This window comes from Mauremys mutica, chromosome 4, assembly GCF_020497125.1.
Source record: "Mauremys mutica isolate MM-2020 ecotype Southern chromosome 4, ASM2049712v1, whole genome shotgun sequence".
Taxonomy (NCBI): domain Eukaryota; kingdom Metazoa; phylum Chordata; order Testudines; family Geoemydidae; genus Mauremys; species Mauremys mutica.
This window is the reverse complement of record NC_059075.1, coordinates 80,199,367-80,212,511: the sequence shown is the minus strand read 5'-3', so window position 1 is coordinate 80,212,511 and position 13,145 is coordinate 80,199,367. Positions and strand designations below refer to the sequence as shown.

At 43.2% G+C, this 13,145-nt stretch overlaps 1 protein-coding gene across 4 annotated transcripts in view; it reads left to right on the top strand.

Moving 5' to 3' along the window:
* The window catches only part of LDLRAD3 (low density lipoprotein receptor class A domain containing 3), a 230,943-nt gene that overhangs the window by 108,816 nt on the left and 108,982 nt on the right, over nucleotides 1-13,145 (top strand). For all 4 annotated transcript variants that reach the window (XM_045014749.1, XM_045014748.1, XM_045014747.1 and 1 more), the window contains 2 exons: nucleotides 7,346-7,471; nucleotides 12,310-12,444. In XM_045014749.1, the coding sequence (XP_044870684.1) occupies nucleotides 7,346-7,471; nucleotides 12,310-12,444 (261 nt within the window). The remainder of the gene's footprint in view (nucleotides 1-7,345; nucleotides 7,472-12,309; nucleotides 12,445-13,145) is intronic.

Sequence of the window (13,145 nt, the reverse complement as noted above, 5' to 3'; positions counted from 1 at the left end):
TCCTTTTACATCTGTGTGCTGTAGGTGAGTGGGGTGCCTCGTTAGGGGCAGATGCTGATTTATTCCCACCAGTGTAACTTTACTATTGATTCCCTTAATTACTCTTGAGTCCCTAGAAAAAATACACAGCGTAAAATAGGTTTCTATTTCAGACACATTTTCTATTGTGTTTCTCTAGTTATAATTGCTTAAAGATGTGTGTGTATCTACCCAGTTTGAATGGTTAGACAAGGATCAAGGGGGAGGGGAAAAAAGCAGATAACCTAGGGAGCTTTCTGAAGGACACTAGGCTGGTCACCAAAAGGTTTTGCTCACATGCTGGTAAATGTCCCTGTTTTTGACAATAGCGAATTGAAGTTTGGATAATCACATTTGTACTGTGTGCGCGACTATACAGTGTAACTGACTTTGTGTATGAACTTAGTGCTGAGGAATGGTGCCAGGCTGACAGCCTTATTTCCCAGAGCGGCCCTGCCAATGTGCCCCTACTCTGCCCTCACGGGACCACCTTTAAGGCCGAGGATGATGCATTCCCACACCCATACAATGTGCTGTGACTGCTAGCGGTGGTGGTGGCAGTTTGTGGTGGTGGTTGGTTGTCCACTGGGCAATGGACTGAAACTACCAAACTCGCTTATATAGGGCCCACTAGTTAACTAGCTGGATGCAACTTTCTGTCACAGCTGAGCTGGTTTGGATTTTGAAGCAGCAATTTAGAGGTGAACTGGCAGAGAGGTGGTTAAGAAAATATCAGTGGCGGTGAAGTGATGCAGCATCTGCACAGGATACAGAATCAGTTTAGAGAGTTGCTGCTGTTGCATGGAAGGTACCAAGATTTGATTAGTCAAATACATCATCATTATTGTAGGACTGAGACCTGTGATTGTGAATCAGCATACCGCTACTTTGCATGATTGCTACCCGGGGAGGTTCTGAGGCAACAGTTTGAGTGGAAAGATGCTGATATTGAAATACGTGTCATTCACTTTCAGCTGCGAATAGCCTCAAAATGTCTGCTGCTTACCTGGCTATGTTGTTAGCCATGTTTCCCTGGCCCCCATCTGAAAATGATTATGGAGTTAGGGAGCGTTCTTTTAAATAATTTCCTTAATTAAAAATAGGAAATCTGCTTGTTCTGTGTCACATACCATCATAGAAGCAAAATGCTGGTGACATGGTTCAGGAATTAAGCTCAGTCAGCAAGTTTTCTCTTTTGAGGTTTGGATTTTGAAGCAGCAATTTAGAGGTGAACTGGCAGAGAGGTGGTTAAGAAAATATCAGTGGCGGTGCTCAGCACAACAAGAAAAAACACCAATTGTAATAAATAGATTTTAAAACAAGCCCTGGAGATTGGGACTGTTCTAGCCTAATGGCCACCAAACAGGTGGCTCTGGGTTCTCAAAAGCCTTTTTTTTTTTTTTAATGACTTCCCAGCAGTGTGCTGTTGACCAATACTTGGATTCCCTCTGCGAGGCTGCTTGGACCTTTTGTACCCAGCCCTTGTTTGTCACTCCTCTCTCTCTCTCTCTCTCCATCTTGCTTGCTGGTAGTTAGGTAGCACATCTGATCTCTTGGATGATCAGTTGCGACATTACACACACTTAATTCTGAAGTACAAAATCATCGGTGCCTCCAATAATGAGGATCCATTGCAAGACTGTCCATTTCCAATCATGTTTTGGGACCCTCTGAGCTGGGGGGCTTGATAATTTTGTTAATCCATCCATCTATAATTATGCTTGTACGTTTTATGTGCCATGTTTCTGTTTGGTTCCACCCTGTAGGGAATTGTTCTTCTCTATGCTGAAAAATCATAAAACAGATTAAACTTTTTAAAAAGGGAATGTATTATCTTCTGAGGTTCTCTATTGGTGCCCTGCAGCTAGTAATATTACGTTCTTTTAATCAATGCTGCAGAGTGATGCCTGCAAACTGTCATTTCTGTGTTGGAATATACAACCCAATTCTATGGAAATAGCTATAAAGTGGCTTTGCTTTTTGGCGGCAATTGACCTCTGTGCAGAGGGGCAGCATAAAGCTGCCAAAATAGGACTCAACTGGGACTTAACTTGAGCATAGGCTTTGTGCTAGCTGTCTGCACGGGGTGAATTTCACCCTTCATTAGTGAATCAGCGTGGGGTTTTGTTTTAGAGACCAACTTTCGCTGTGGTGAAACGCTCTTCTCAAACCAACAGAAAGGTAACTGATTAAGTTAGATTTTGAGAGACCTGTGGTGCTTTTTGGTAACAGGGGATTTACTCTCAGTGGTTAATGGTGGCCAAAAGGGGATCTGAAATGCATGTTTCAGTGGTGGAAGGATGCACTTGTTCTGTTCTTCCTAGTGTCCATGGTGCTGCAGCTCACTGTCAGTTCTCATTTTACTCTATGTGCATATTCTGTTTCAGCTGATGTGTGTATAAATTAATGTAATTTACTGCTCTTGGGTCATATCTGCCGTGACACAATATCAAAGGGGGTCTGGACAAGGGGAAATCCCTCCAATTTCAAGCAAAGGCACATAAATGTGCCAGACAAATATTGGTTGGTTGAATTCCAGCTAATTGCTTTGCTTTGTACTTGATGTAATTATGTAAAAGCAGTCATGCTATTTCTCCTGGAGTGCAAATTTAAATCCCCCTGCTTTGGGTGATCTGTGTCAAGAGGGGGAAACTAAAAATAAGTAAGGATCTCTGTACGTCCTGTGTAACATAGAATATCAGTATGCTGCCTCTTGTAACTCATCAGCCAGATTTTTATTGTCTTCTGGATTTGGTGCTAGTAAGTAGGGGCTGAATTGACAGGGCTGTAGACTGAAGTCCCCCATTTGTCCAGACAGCAGGTGCAGCATAGGAAACAGCAGTTGAAGTTTCCCCATGTTGACCTACCAGTGTATTTGTGTCCTGACTTTAAAGAACCAATTCTAAGATATGAGGATATTTCAGTCTCCAGGGGCCATCTACTCTTAGCCCTCGCCACTGAAAATGATGGCTGAAGTAGTGATTTATGTGATGTGAACTCTTGTTCACTAGCAAGTGGACTGAAGCCAGCAAACTCCGTAATGCCATATTTAATCATTAGATTATAGCAGTTTCCTCTCATCACCAGCATGGGCTAGGTTTAAACCTGCAACCTGAAAGTGAAAATCTCTCTGAATCCCACCCACTCATTAGACCGTGGCTATTTGAGATTCTAGAAATCTGGGAAAGGCCTTTTTAAAACTTAGATCCCCCTCTCAATAGCAGCATGAAACTCCTTGGACTTAAGTTTTGCTGTTATAGGTATCTAGAGCATGTTGCTTTCCTCATCTCCTGACTGCACTGGGATCTGATTTAGCTATTTTGTGTGCAATATACTGAACATTATTATTAAGGTTGCTAAATCAGGCACTTAAAAGTTAGGAAATGCCAGAATTAAGGTTGCATGTGCTCAGTGGTGTTGGTGCATGTGCAGCCTAGTGAGCTGAGAGAGAATAATAGAATATCAGGGTTGGAAGGGGACCTCAGGAGGTCATCTAGTCCACCCCCCCTGCTCAAAGCAGGACCAATCCCCAACTAAATGCCTAAATGGCCCCCTCAAGGACTGAACTCACAACCCTAGGTTTAGCAGGCCAGTGCTCAAACCACTGAGCTATCCCTCCCCCCAAGGCTGGAGCATGCTCAGTGAGGATGCTTGGGCAATTTTGACTGCTAAGATAGAAGTTGTTTCTGACCATGTACAAACTGCAGTTTTTAAAAGGCTTATAACTTGACCACATGTGGGTAGATTTTCCCCAGCGATGGTAAAAGGCACATCCCTGGTCTAAAGTATGGAGGTGCTAGAGAAGTGGTTCTGAACCTATTTACCATTGTGGGCTGCATATGCAGCTCTCCATGCGTTACATGGGCCTCATCCACACGATATATGTGCTACACATACGGCCTTGAGGCTGTCACGTGGGCTGCACTGTGTGCCGACTGGACTGCAAGGTGAGAACCACTGCTCTAGAGCTATTCAAATTAAAGGTCACCATAGTTTTTAACATGGGCAAAACTTATTTTCCCCTAGCCTGGTTCTTGGAAATGGGTGAACCGTTTTGGCTGAAATTTTCCAAAAAAATTATTCAGGCAGACCACTCTGCATATAGAATAGCAGCCTGAACAGTTAAAATTTGGCAAAGTTATAAGCAACAGAAAACAAGATTTTTGCACTGGGGAGTGCTGGGCAGCCCTAATAGGCAGCGCTGTGAACCCCGCCTATAGCGAGGGAGTGATGACAATACATTCTCACTGCCACTCAAGCCAGCTAGCTATCTAGTGTGAATGCAGAGTCAAATCCATAATACGCCGCAGCTACCTGGTGGATGTGAACAGACTGTGCTTGCTATGGGGGTACTTTAGTGGTCCTCGCATTCTGCAGCTGAAGCGTAAAATGCTCAGTGAAGTATGGACTTGTCTCAGAGCATAAGGCTATTAAGATATGTAGCTCTAATGCAATATAGAAAGAGTTCTGAGGACATAAAATATGTTTCAATTGAGATTTTTCCGCTACCAAAGTTAGTGTGTTTAAACATGGCAGTAACTCCGGGATAATTTATCGCCTATTTTCTTCAAAGCAATGGCCTATTATTTCTGAATAGACCTTGGATTCTGTTCAGGAAAAAATGGTAGTTGGTGAATATCTGAACTGATGCATCTTAACTTATACTTCATAATCCTAATTGAGAACTACTAATACTGTAAAGAGAATGTGCAGGATAGGGACAGCATGGCTTGGTTTTGAAGGATACTAAATCAAGTAATAGTTGCTATGACTGCTCTTAAAACAGTTTATATAATAATATCTGCTGAGAGACATCAGGGAAGATTTCATTGCAGCTGTGTCGACTTTATCTCTGCAAGAGAGAATCTCCTCCGAATTGATGCCAAAGTCCTGGCTTCTTTGCTCCCTCACCTTTCTGAGTTATTTCCTTTCCTTTTTCCTCCCCCACTGTTGCACTCTTTGTGCATCCTTTGCTGTCTTCTCATAACACTTCCTCACCATCCTCTAGTTAAATTTTGCCAGTCTGTGAGGCACAGATTCATTTTGGGCATAAAGGCATTGCCTATCACCATCGCACTCCGATCTCCAGTTCAGGGAGTCCTCATAAAATCCATGTGCTGCAAATGCATAGCTATCAACACATGATGGTAGGGTTAGAACGGGGGACATTCTACTCCAAGAAAACAGGCCATTACCATCTGGGCCAAAGGAGAATCTACGTTAGCTATACAATTGAAGTCTTCTCTCTCAGAAGCTAGTGACTAGAGGACAATATGTGTTCTATTATAATCACACACACTTGAGCAGGTCTGATTGCATACAGGTATATGCTAGTGAGTGAATGAACTGGATCAGTGATTGGCTGTGACTTATAAGAAACCTTTCAAAGAGGCCAGAATCCACTAATACAGCTTCAAGGGAAATGCTAGCTGCATGCCAATGTGAAAAATTAGAAGGGAAGGGATAAAGGAATTTGAGCAAACATGTTAAATCTTCTTGCAGGACCTCTCGGAGGAAGTTTTGAGGGAATGGTTTGTTCTTTGGTGGTGGTAACCACAGGTGGGAAACTTAGCTTAGAAGTGGTCTGTGCCCTAACAAGTGGCCACCCCATTGACCAAGGAAAGAGATTTCTTCCCCTGGCTTTTTGATTGTACATTGATTGTATTCTGTACCCATTGATTGCAGTCTTCTTCCTTGGAAGTATTTCTGTTTTTGAGTATATCTATAATCTGTACAGCTCTTTGAAATCTTTGGAAAGGCGGGGCAAGATAGAAATATGAAATGTTTGGACCTGACTAGAATATGTCTTTACCACTTGCTTCTACTTGGTGGAATCAAAGCTGCTCAACTGTGCCATAAACGCTGTCATGCTAACAGTTAAATGGGACTTGTCTTGAGCTCAGGTGGTAGAAGCTGAGGCTTTTTGAGCCCATGGCTCAGTGTTATGTTTTTTGCTCTTGCCATCATGATGTGAGTGGCCATGTTATGCAGCACACGGACCTCTGTCACTTGCGCTAATGGAGTAACTGATAGAGAATGACAACCTACTACTGCTGCATAGACCAGAACTGTAGTGGGGCTATCACAGATTCTCTGTGTGGACAAATACTTTGCCAGTGGGTTTCACAGATATTTTCTGATAGCAGAGGGATGGTGAGACTCAGAAATTTTGGGTTATATTCCAGGCTGTGGAGGGGATCATGCTCTAACAGTCCGCCCCTTCTAAGCGTGGCCCCTTTCGCTCCATCCCTTCTAACCTGTCCCTAGTCTTACCCCACTGGACTGCCTATCCCAATCTCCCACTTCTGCCCCCCCAGTCTCTTTGCCCAGCTAGCCCTCGTTCCCCACTTCCTGCTCCTCATCTGATGGTTCTCTCCCCGACCCTGGGCTCTAGCATCCTCTTCCCTTGGTTCTCTGTCCCCATCCCCACAGAATTTCAGTCCTAATCTCTCTCCCCAGGCTCTTTGTCCAGTACTGCTGTCCTTCTCACATCCCAGTTCCTTGTCCCACTCTTTGGTCTCCTCCCACACCCTGACTACCAATTTCCCTCTCCTTTCTCCTCCTGCCAGTCTCCGGTCCCAGTCTTCCCTTTTCACATCCCTCTGGCTCTTGTCTCTTCTGCAGTTGAATTGGGCATCTCCCTCCTCCACGTTCCCTAAGCCCAGTAGGCAATTCGTCCTGGGCACCTGAGAGACAGGCTCACTACTCTCCTTTCAGGTCTGTGGACCCAGCATGATCCTCAGCAGTCCAGAGTTCCATTTGCCAGAGAGTCCAGGCCAGAGTCTGCTCCATGCAGAGAGAATCTTTGGGATTTTTAGCTGCAGAACTCTAATAGGTCTCACAGTTTGAAATGCTCGGTAATTTTTTTCCCAAAGCCTTATAACTTGGCCACATTTGATCAGATTTTCACAAGGACAGCAAAGAAACGTATCCAAAGGTCCTCCATCCCCTACCAAATTTCATGTCCTTGTTTTAGAGTTTTTTAAGAGAAGTTGCTAGAATTTTTTAACATGGGCAGAAGTACGTATTTTTCCCTAGCCTTGTTCTCAGAAACAGCTGAGCTGTTTTGGCTGAAAAACAACAACAACAAAAAAACAACCCTCAAAATAAAATAACAAAAAAATCAGCCTGAGGCAGACACCCTGCATGGAAAATTTTGTCCTTTAAATGATTTAATCTTGACAAAATTATAAGAACTGAAAGCAGGGTCTTGTCATGGGAAGTGTCTGGTTAGCCCTCTGTTTAGATCCTTCTGATATGAAGATGTTTTAATCTCCTGCAAATTGTTTCCTTAATTCTGGCTTTCTTTGTGTTTCTTGTCTTGCAGCAAAAGCCAAATCCAAATGTGGCTCCACGTTCTTCCCCTGTGCTAGCGGGATCCATTGTATCATTGGCCGCTTCCGGTGCAACGGCTTTGAGGACTGTCCAGATGGCAGCGATGAAGAAAACTGTAGTAAGTGCCAAGTCTACCTGCACATGAAGGAACATCAGTATTGATTTGTTGAAACAAACAAGGACAAGAAGGAAACGTTCAGTTCTTGAACCCTGATTTAGATGCACACTCCCTGTTTACTACCTAAATCATCTTGTGGGTTGTTTGCTTTGTAACTGCAGGGCCTCTTGGTGGCAACAGGAGATTTATAGTGTTGTTAACTGTCAGAAACCTACCTCATCAGAAAGTGTAAACTCTACTCCTCAGAGCATTCTGCACCAAAAATTTTAAAATTCTGCGCACAATATTTTAAAATTCTGCAAATTTTATTTGTTAAATAAATGTGGAGGCTCCAGCATGGCATTGGGGAGCACAGGCTACTTGCTGGACAAAGGTGGGAGATCACTATGCAGCTCACTCCCTGGGGCGCGGACTCAGCGGTGAGGCTGCACCCAACCCTGACACAGCGCGAGGGCTGGGCCTGCCCCAGAAACACCCCAGGATCCCGTCCCTCTGTGTGGGTAGGCAAGCTTAGCAAGGCAGGATCCAAGTGTGGCATGCCTTCATGTGGGGGGATCCAGGTGTAGGTTGACACGGTTGTGTGTGGGGCAAGCTGGGTACAGGCGGCCCAGTGGGGGATCTGGCTGTTGGGGGATTTAGATGCATTGGGGCTGGTTGGGGGTTTTGGATGCAATGGTAATGGGACTCTGCAGGGGGGTCCAGTTGAAGATGGTGGGGCTCAGCGGCAGGGAAGGGGGTCTGGGTCAAAGGTCCTGCCTAGAATGTCTTTATATTCTTAGTTAGTAAAGCATTATTGTTTGCGGTTGATCCACATTAAACACTGAAACATAACCTGCCGCTCTTTGCACCCTCCAAACACTCACTACCGAGCTGTGTCTTTTTTTTATAAACCAACCCATGTCTGCCTACTACTATTTGCCAAGGGTGTGCTCGCCCGTTTTATTACTGGTGCCCTTGCTAAACTTGACAGTTCTGTTATAATCGGGCAGCGGATGGTGGAGTAGGGCTCTGCATTAATGTTTATCGAGCTTTAACTTTCTTTACAGATAAGAGAGTTTTACTAAATAAAAAAGAGTGGATCATAGTAAGAAATTGCTCCCTGTATCTCTCTCGCAGGGTGACTTCCGTGATCTGGGCATTGCTTATATTCTGTCATTCCTCTCTTTGTCATCTTTTGTTTCCTCTCCTGCTCTGCTGGTCCCTGGATTACACACCTGCTGACTTCACAGCCCTGCAGAGCCAATATGGCTGCGGGAGAGCTCGTCTACCTCATGCATCATCATCAGAATTGTCAGCTAAGTTCTGACGGCTGACTCTTTATTTCTGGTGGGGACAGAAGGACAAAGAGCCTGGCTGGACATTCAGATCCTGGAAGCTAGCTGTTAGAAAAACAATATACCGTATATACTCATTCATTAGCCCGTTCGTTTATAAGCCGACCCCCCAAGATGGATAAGTAAAGGTTGCAAAAACTGAATGACCCTTTCATAAGCCGACCCTATATTTCAGGGGTTAGAAAACTTTGGCTCCCAGCCCGTCGGGGTAAGCCGCTGGTGGGTTGGGACATTTTGTTTACCTGGAGCGTTCACAGGCACAGAAACCCTCAGCTCCCAGTGGCCGTGGTTTGCCATTCCCAGCCAATGGGAACAGCAAGCCACAGGGAGCCGAGGGGCTCCATGTCTACAGACGCTCCAGGTAAACAAAACAATAATGTATTAGATATTTAACTCAATGATTCCATAGAGTTTAAAATAATCAAATTTTGATGTAAGCCGATCCCCACTCTTTAATATGTCATTTTTTACCAAAAATATTTGGCTTATGAATGAGTATATAAGGTAATTATTTGCTTTGAAAGAGTGAAATTCACCCTTTTATGGAGAACCAGCATAAAGCCTATATGTCACTTAAGTGTGACTTAAAAGCTTGAAATGTGGGTTCTATACACATGGATTAATTTTTCCCAAATTGGGCAAGCTTCCTATGAAAGTGACAGAAAGATAACCTGAGCCTTTCTCCCCACCAGTGGTTTTCAGGGAAGTCACAGTAGAAGGTTAGTTTTAATACATTTTGACTTGTGCTAAAACCTTTGCACGTGCTGAATTAGACCCTTTTGTATCAGTTACTACAGCAAGGATATAGCGTAGCGGAAAGGAAAGGTTATGTTCGACCAGGCAGCTCTGCTGCCATTAACTGGAACTGGTAAATACGCTGATGAGCTCTGGGTGTGCAGATGACAGCTTTCAGCAAGCGCTTGCTCACTCTTAACAGAGCAGGCTGGATTTTTTTCTCTTAATGACATTTAAAGGTCAGGAGGAGGACAACAGACTGCAGCTTTCTCACATAACAAAAGCAGCAATTTTTACAGTGATAGATCACTGGCCACTGCATGGGGGGACATTCCCTTTTCATCTCTGTGCTCCCCCCACACTGAGGTGTCTCTATGGTAGCACCAACATCTCTGACCTTTCTTTAAGATGCCATCTGTTGATGGCCTGTAGTGACTGTTTTGGGCCCTGAGAGAATGTGGTGGGGAGATGGCACAGCTAGAGAGAGAATGAAGTTAGAGAAAGAGTCAAGAGAAATGAGTTCTGGTCTTTGGGTTATTTTTGAACAAACGAGACTAGAAGGAGCTTTGGACCAAGGTGCCTTGAATAATAAATCCTTTGAGGTGGTGGAATTAAAAGTTACAGATTTCACGTTTTTAAAATACATCCGCTCAACACATATGTAATTGGTTATGAATTACATAATTTCCTCTGTGCATGCAATATATATCTGAGTGTGCCTTACAATGATCATAGTGCTCCTTTGATCTTCTACCCTTCCCCAGATGTGGTTAAAGATAATACCTTCAATATGCTTAAACTACCTTCTGCTCAATTTCTCTAGGAGCAATGGTGCTGTAGTCCCTGGTGTCCACTATGAAATCCAAATGCCATGCATTTAGCTTAAAGGCAATGCAGAGTTGGCATTTTCATTATAAATGAATGTTGTAGGGTTACAGGGTTGTGTGTATATATATATATATGTAATTTGCTCAGATGTGTGTGGTGTTTATCTTATATACGGGGGATTGTATGAACAGAGGTCTTTAAACTGTGTTTCATTTCAGAGAGTGAGAAGATGTACTGTTTGGGAGGCTCTCTTGGTTAGTTTTAAAGGGTGGGGGGCGGGGGAAGGAAGGTAGGCAGCCTGTTAGTCTTTGAGAACTGTAATCTCCTTGGTAATTGTGGCAGTTCCACACTTGGAAGCAAACAAGGCTTATAAAAGGGCACTGTCAACTTCTTTTTAAAGTTTAACTTTGAATATTGCATGCAGTTTGAATCACCTTGTTTCCAGAAACTGGAGGGAGTTCAGAAAAGAGCGACAAAAATGATTAAGGGACTGTAGGGATTGACATATGAGGAGATAGACGTTATTTAGCAATATTACTAGCTTGGCTAAGCAACGAGTAAGGAGGAAGGTATGGTTACATATGCTGTATATGAAGGGTGCAAACACTCTTCAGGGAGAGAGATTATTTAGTGCGATACTCAGGGTATAGCTAGGAGTAAAAAGATGAAATTAAGAAAGTGGAAACTTTGGCAGATTTCCTTGGTATTTATCCTGACAGTGAGATGTATTAGACTGTGGAATAGTCTCCCACGGGAAGTGGTGGAAATCTTACAGCTTGAGACTTTTCAAATGAGACTGGACAGAACAGTAAATGTGCTGTAACTAACAATGCTAGGTTAGAAGGGGAAAGTGGATGATGACATTTTTCTGCTTCTGTGAATCTACTTAAATTATAAAATCTTTGACCATATACAGCCTTTTTGTTGGGTGTTTGTACAGCGCCTAGCACACTGGGGTCCTTGCCTATGACTGGTTCTCCTAAGCACTATCACAATATAAATATTACATATACAAAAACTTAAAAGAACATTATTAAGGTTGCAAAGTCAAACCTTGAAAAGTTAGGAAATGTCAGAATTCAGATTGTCCGTCTGTGCAACCCTAATTCGATCCCCTCATACATATGCATTATGAGACAAGCTCTCTGCTCTCAGTTCCAGGGTCAGACCAACACCCGGCATGGCCCAGAGCAGCTGGGAACTGTAATTGCGTGGAAAGTCCTGCTCACCCCCAGTCTTGATGGAATCTTTGGGGAATTAAGCTGTGAAGCACTGACGAATTGCAGTATTTCAAAGGCTTATAAGTTGGCTGTATTTTCACAGAGATGGCAAAAGGCACATCTTTGATACAAAGGTCACCCCCTGCTAAGTTTCAAGTCCCTGCTGCAAAGCCTGAGGTTCTAGAGCTTTTATAAGAAAAGTTTCGCCTGAATTTTTTTTAATGTGGGCAAAATATTTCCCCCTAGTCTCGTTCTCGGAAATGGCTGAACCACTTTGGCTAAAAATTTCCAAAATAAAAATACAGCCTGAGGCATAAGAAACATCTTCTCAAATGGTTAAAGTTGGGCAAAGTTTTAGATGTGCCTGTTTGCTTATAATGGGAAGTGTTGGGCAACTGTAATAATAGGCTAACATCCCTGCCTAAAATAGGAGCAATGTTTAAACATCTAAGAGTGAGTGATACAGTTTGAAGAGAAGGCCTATGATAGCTGTGGGTGGACTAGCTCGCTGATAATTCTAATGAATATTACATGAATTGAAACTTCCATCTCCCATCATTTAGAAGTACTCAATTTACTTGACTGTCGTGTTACTCCCACAGGCTCAGCAAACAGACCAAATGTTGAGTTGTGACCCATCTTTGTAGGAGCCCTTAGGGAGTAGTTCTCTGTCTGGGTGAGAGCTAGTTTCTAATGAAAAATCACACTTTTGTTTTCACAGCAGCAAATCCCTTGCTGTGCTCTACTGCCCGATTCCACTGTAAGAACGGCCTTTGCATCGATAAAAGCTTTGTATGTGACAGTCAAAATAACTGCCAGGACAACAGTGATGAAGAAAGCTGTGAAAGCCCTCAAGGTAGGCACAGGGTTTTTTGATTGCACTCTGAAGGGTTAAGCAAAGCCTAACTACTGAGGACCAGATTTAGAAGAAAATATGACTCCTGACTTAGCCAGTGTTGTGAATAACAGTTCTGTCTTCCCCATGCAAATAATCTTACAGCAGTGTTTGTTGCAACTCTCCAGTTTGTGTGTGTAATTCATTATCTGAGCTTTCAAAAACTTGCAATAGCACTTTTCATCCGAGGAGCTCAAAGAGCTTACAAGGGCTGATCCAGTTCATATTGAAGTCAGGAGGAGTCTTTCTACGGTGGGAGCAGGATTGGGCCCAGAGAGAGAAATAAGAGAACCTCCCAACTCCCAGCATTCTTCCCATTTCATAGATGGGTAAACCTGTCTACACATAACACTATAGACTCTCATTGCACAATCACATTCCATTTTGCAAGACACTTTTCATAGTAGGAGATGTTGTTTTTTCCTCACTCTTAAGAAGGCTGAACCTTTTTTGCTCAGACTTTCAAGGGAAAAACAATTCACCTTCAGCTGGAGACCAAGTCTGGAAAATTTCAGGCTAAAAAAAGTGAAAGCTTCAAAAATTATAGCTAGCTGAAAATGGAGAGGGGGGAGGTTAGAAGGGAAAACAAGTTATGCAAATATAACTCTGGTTTGCTGCTCCTGCTGTTCATGACTCAGATAAAATATTATAGGAAGGTAATG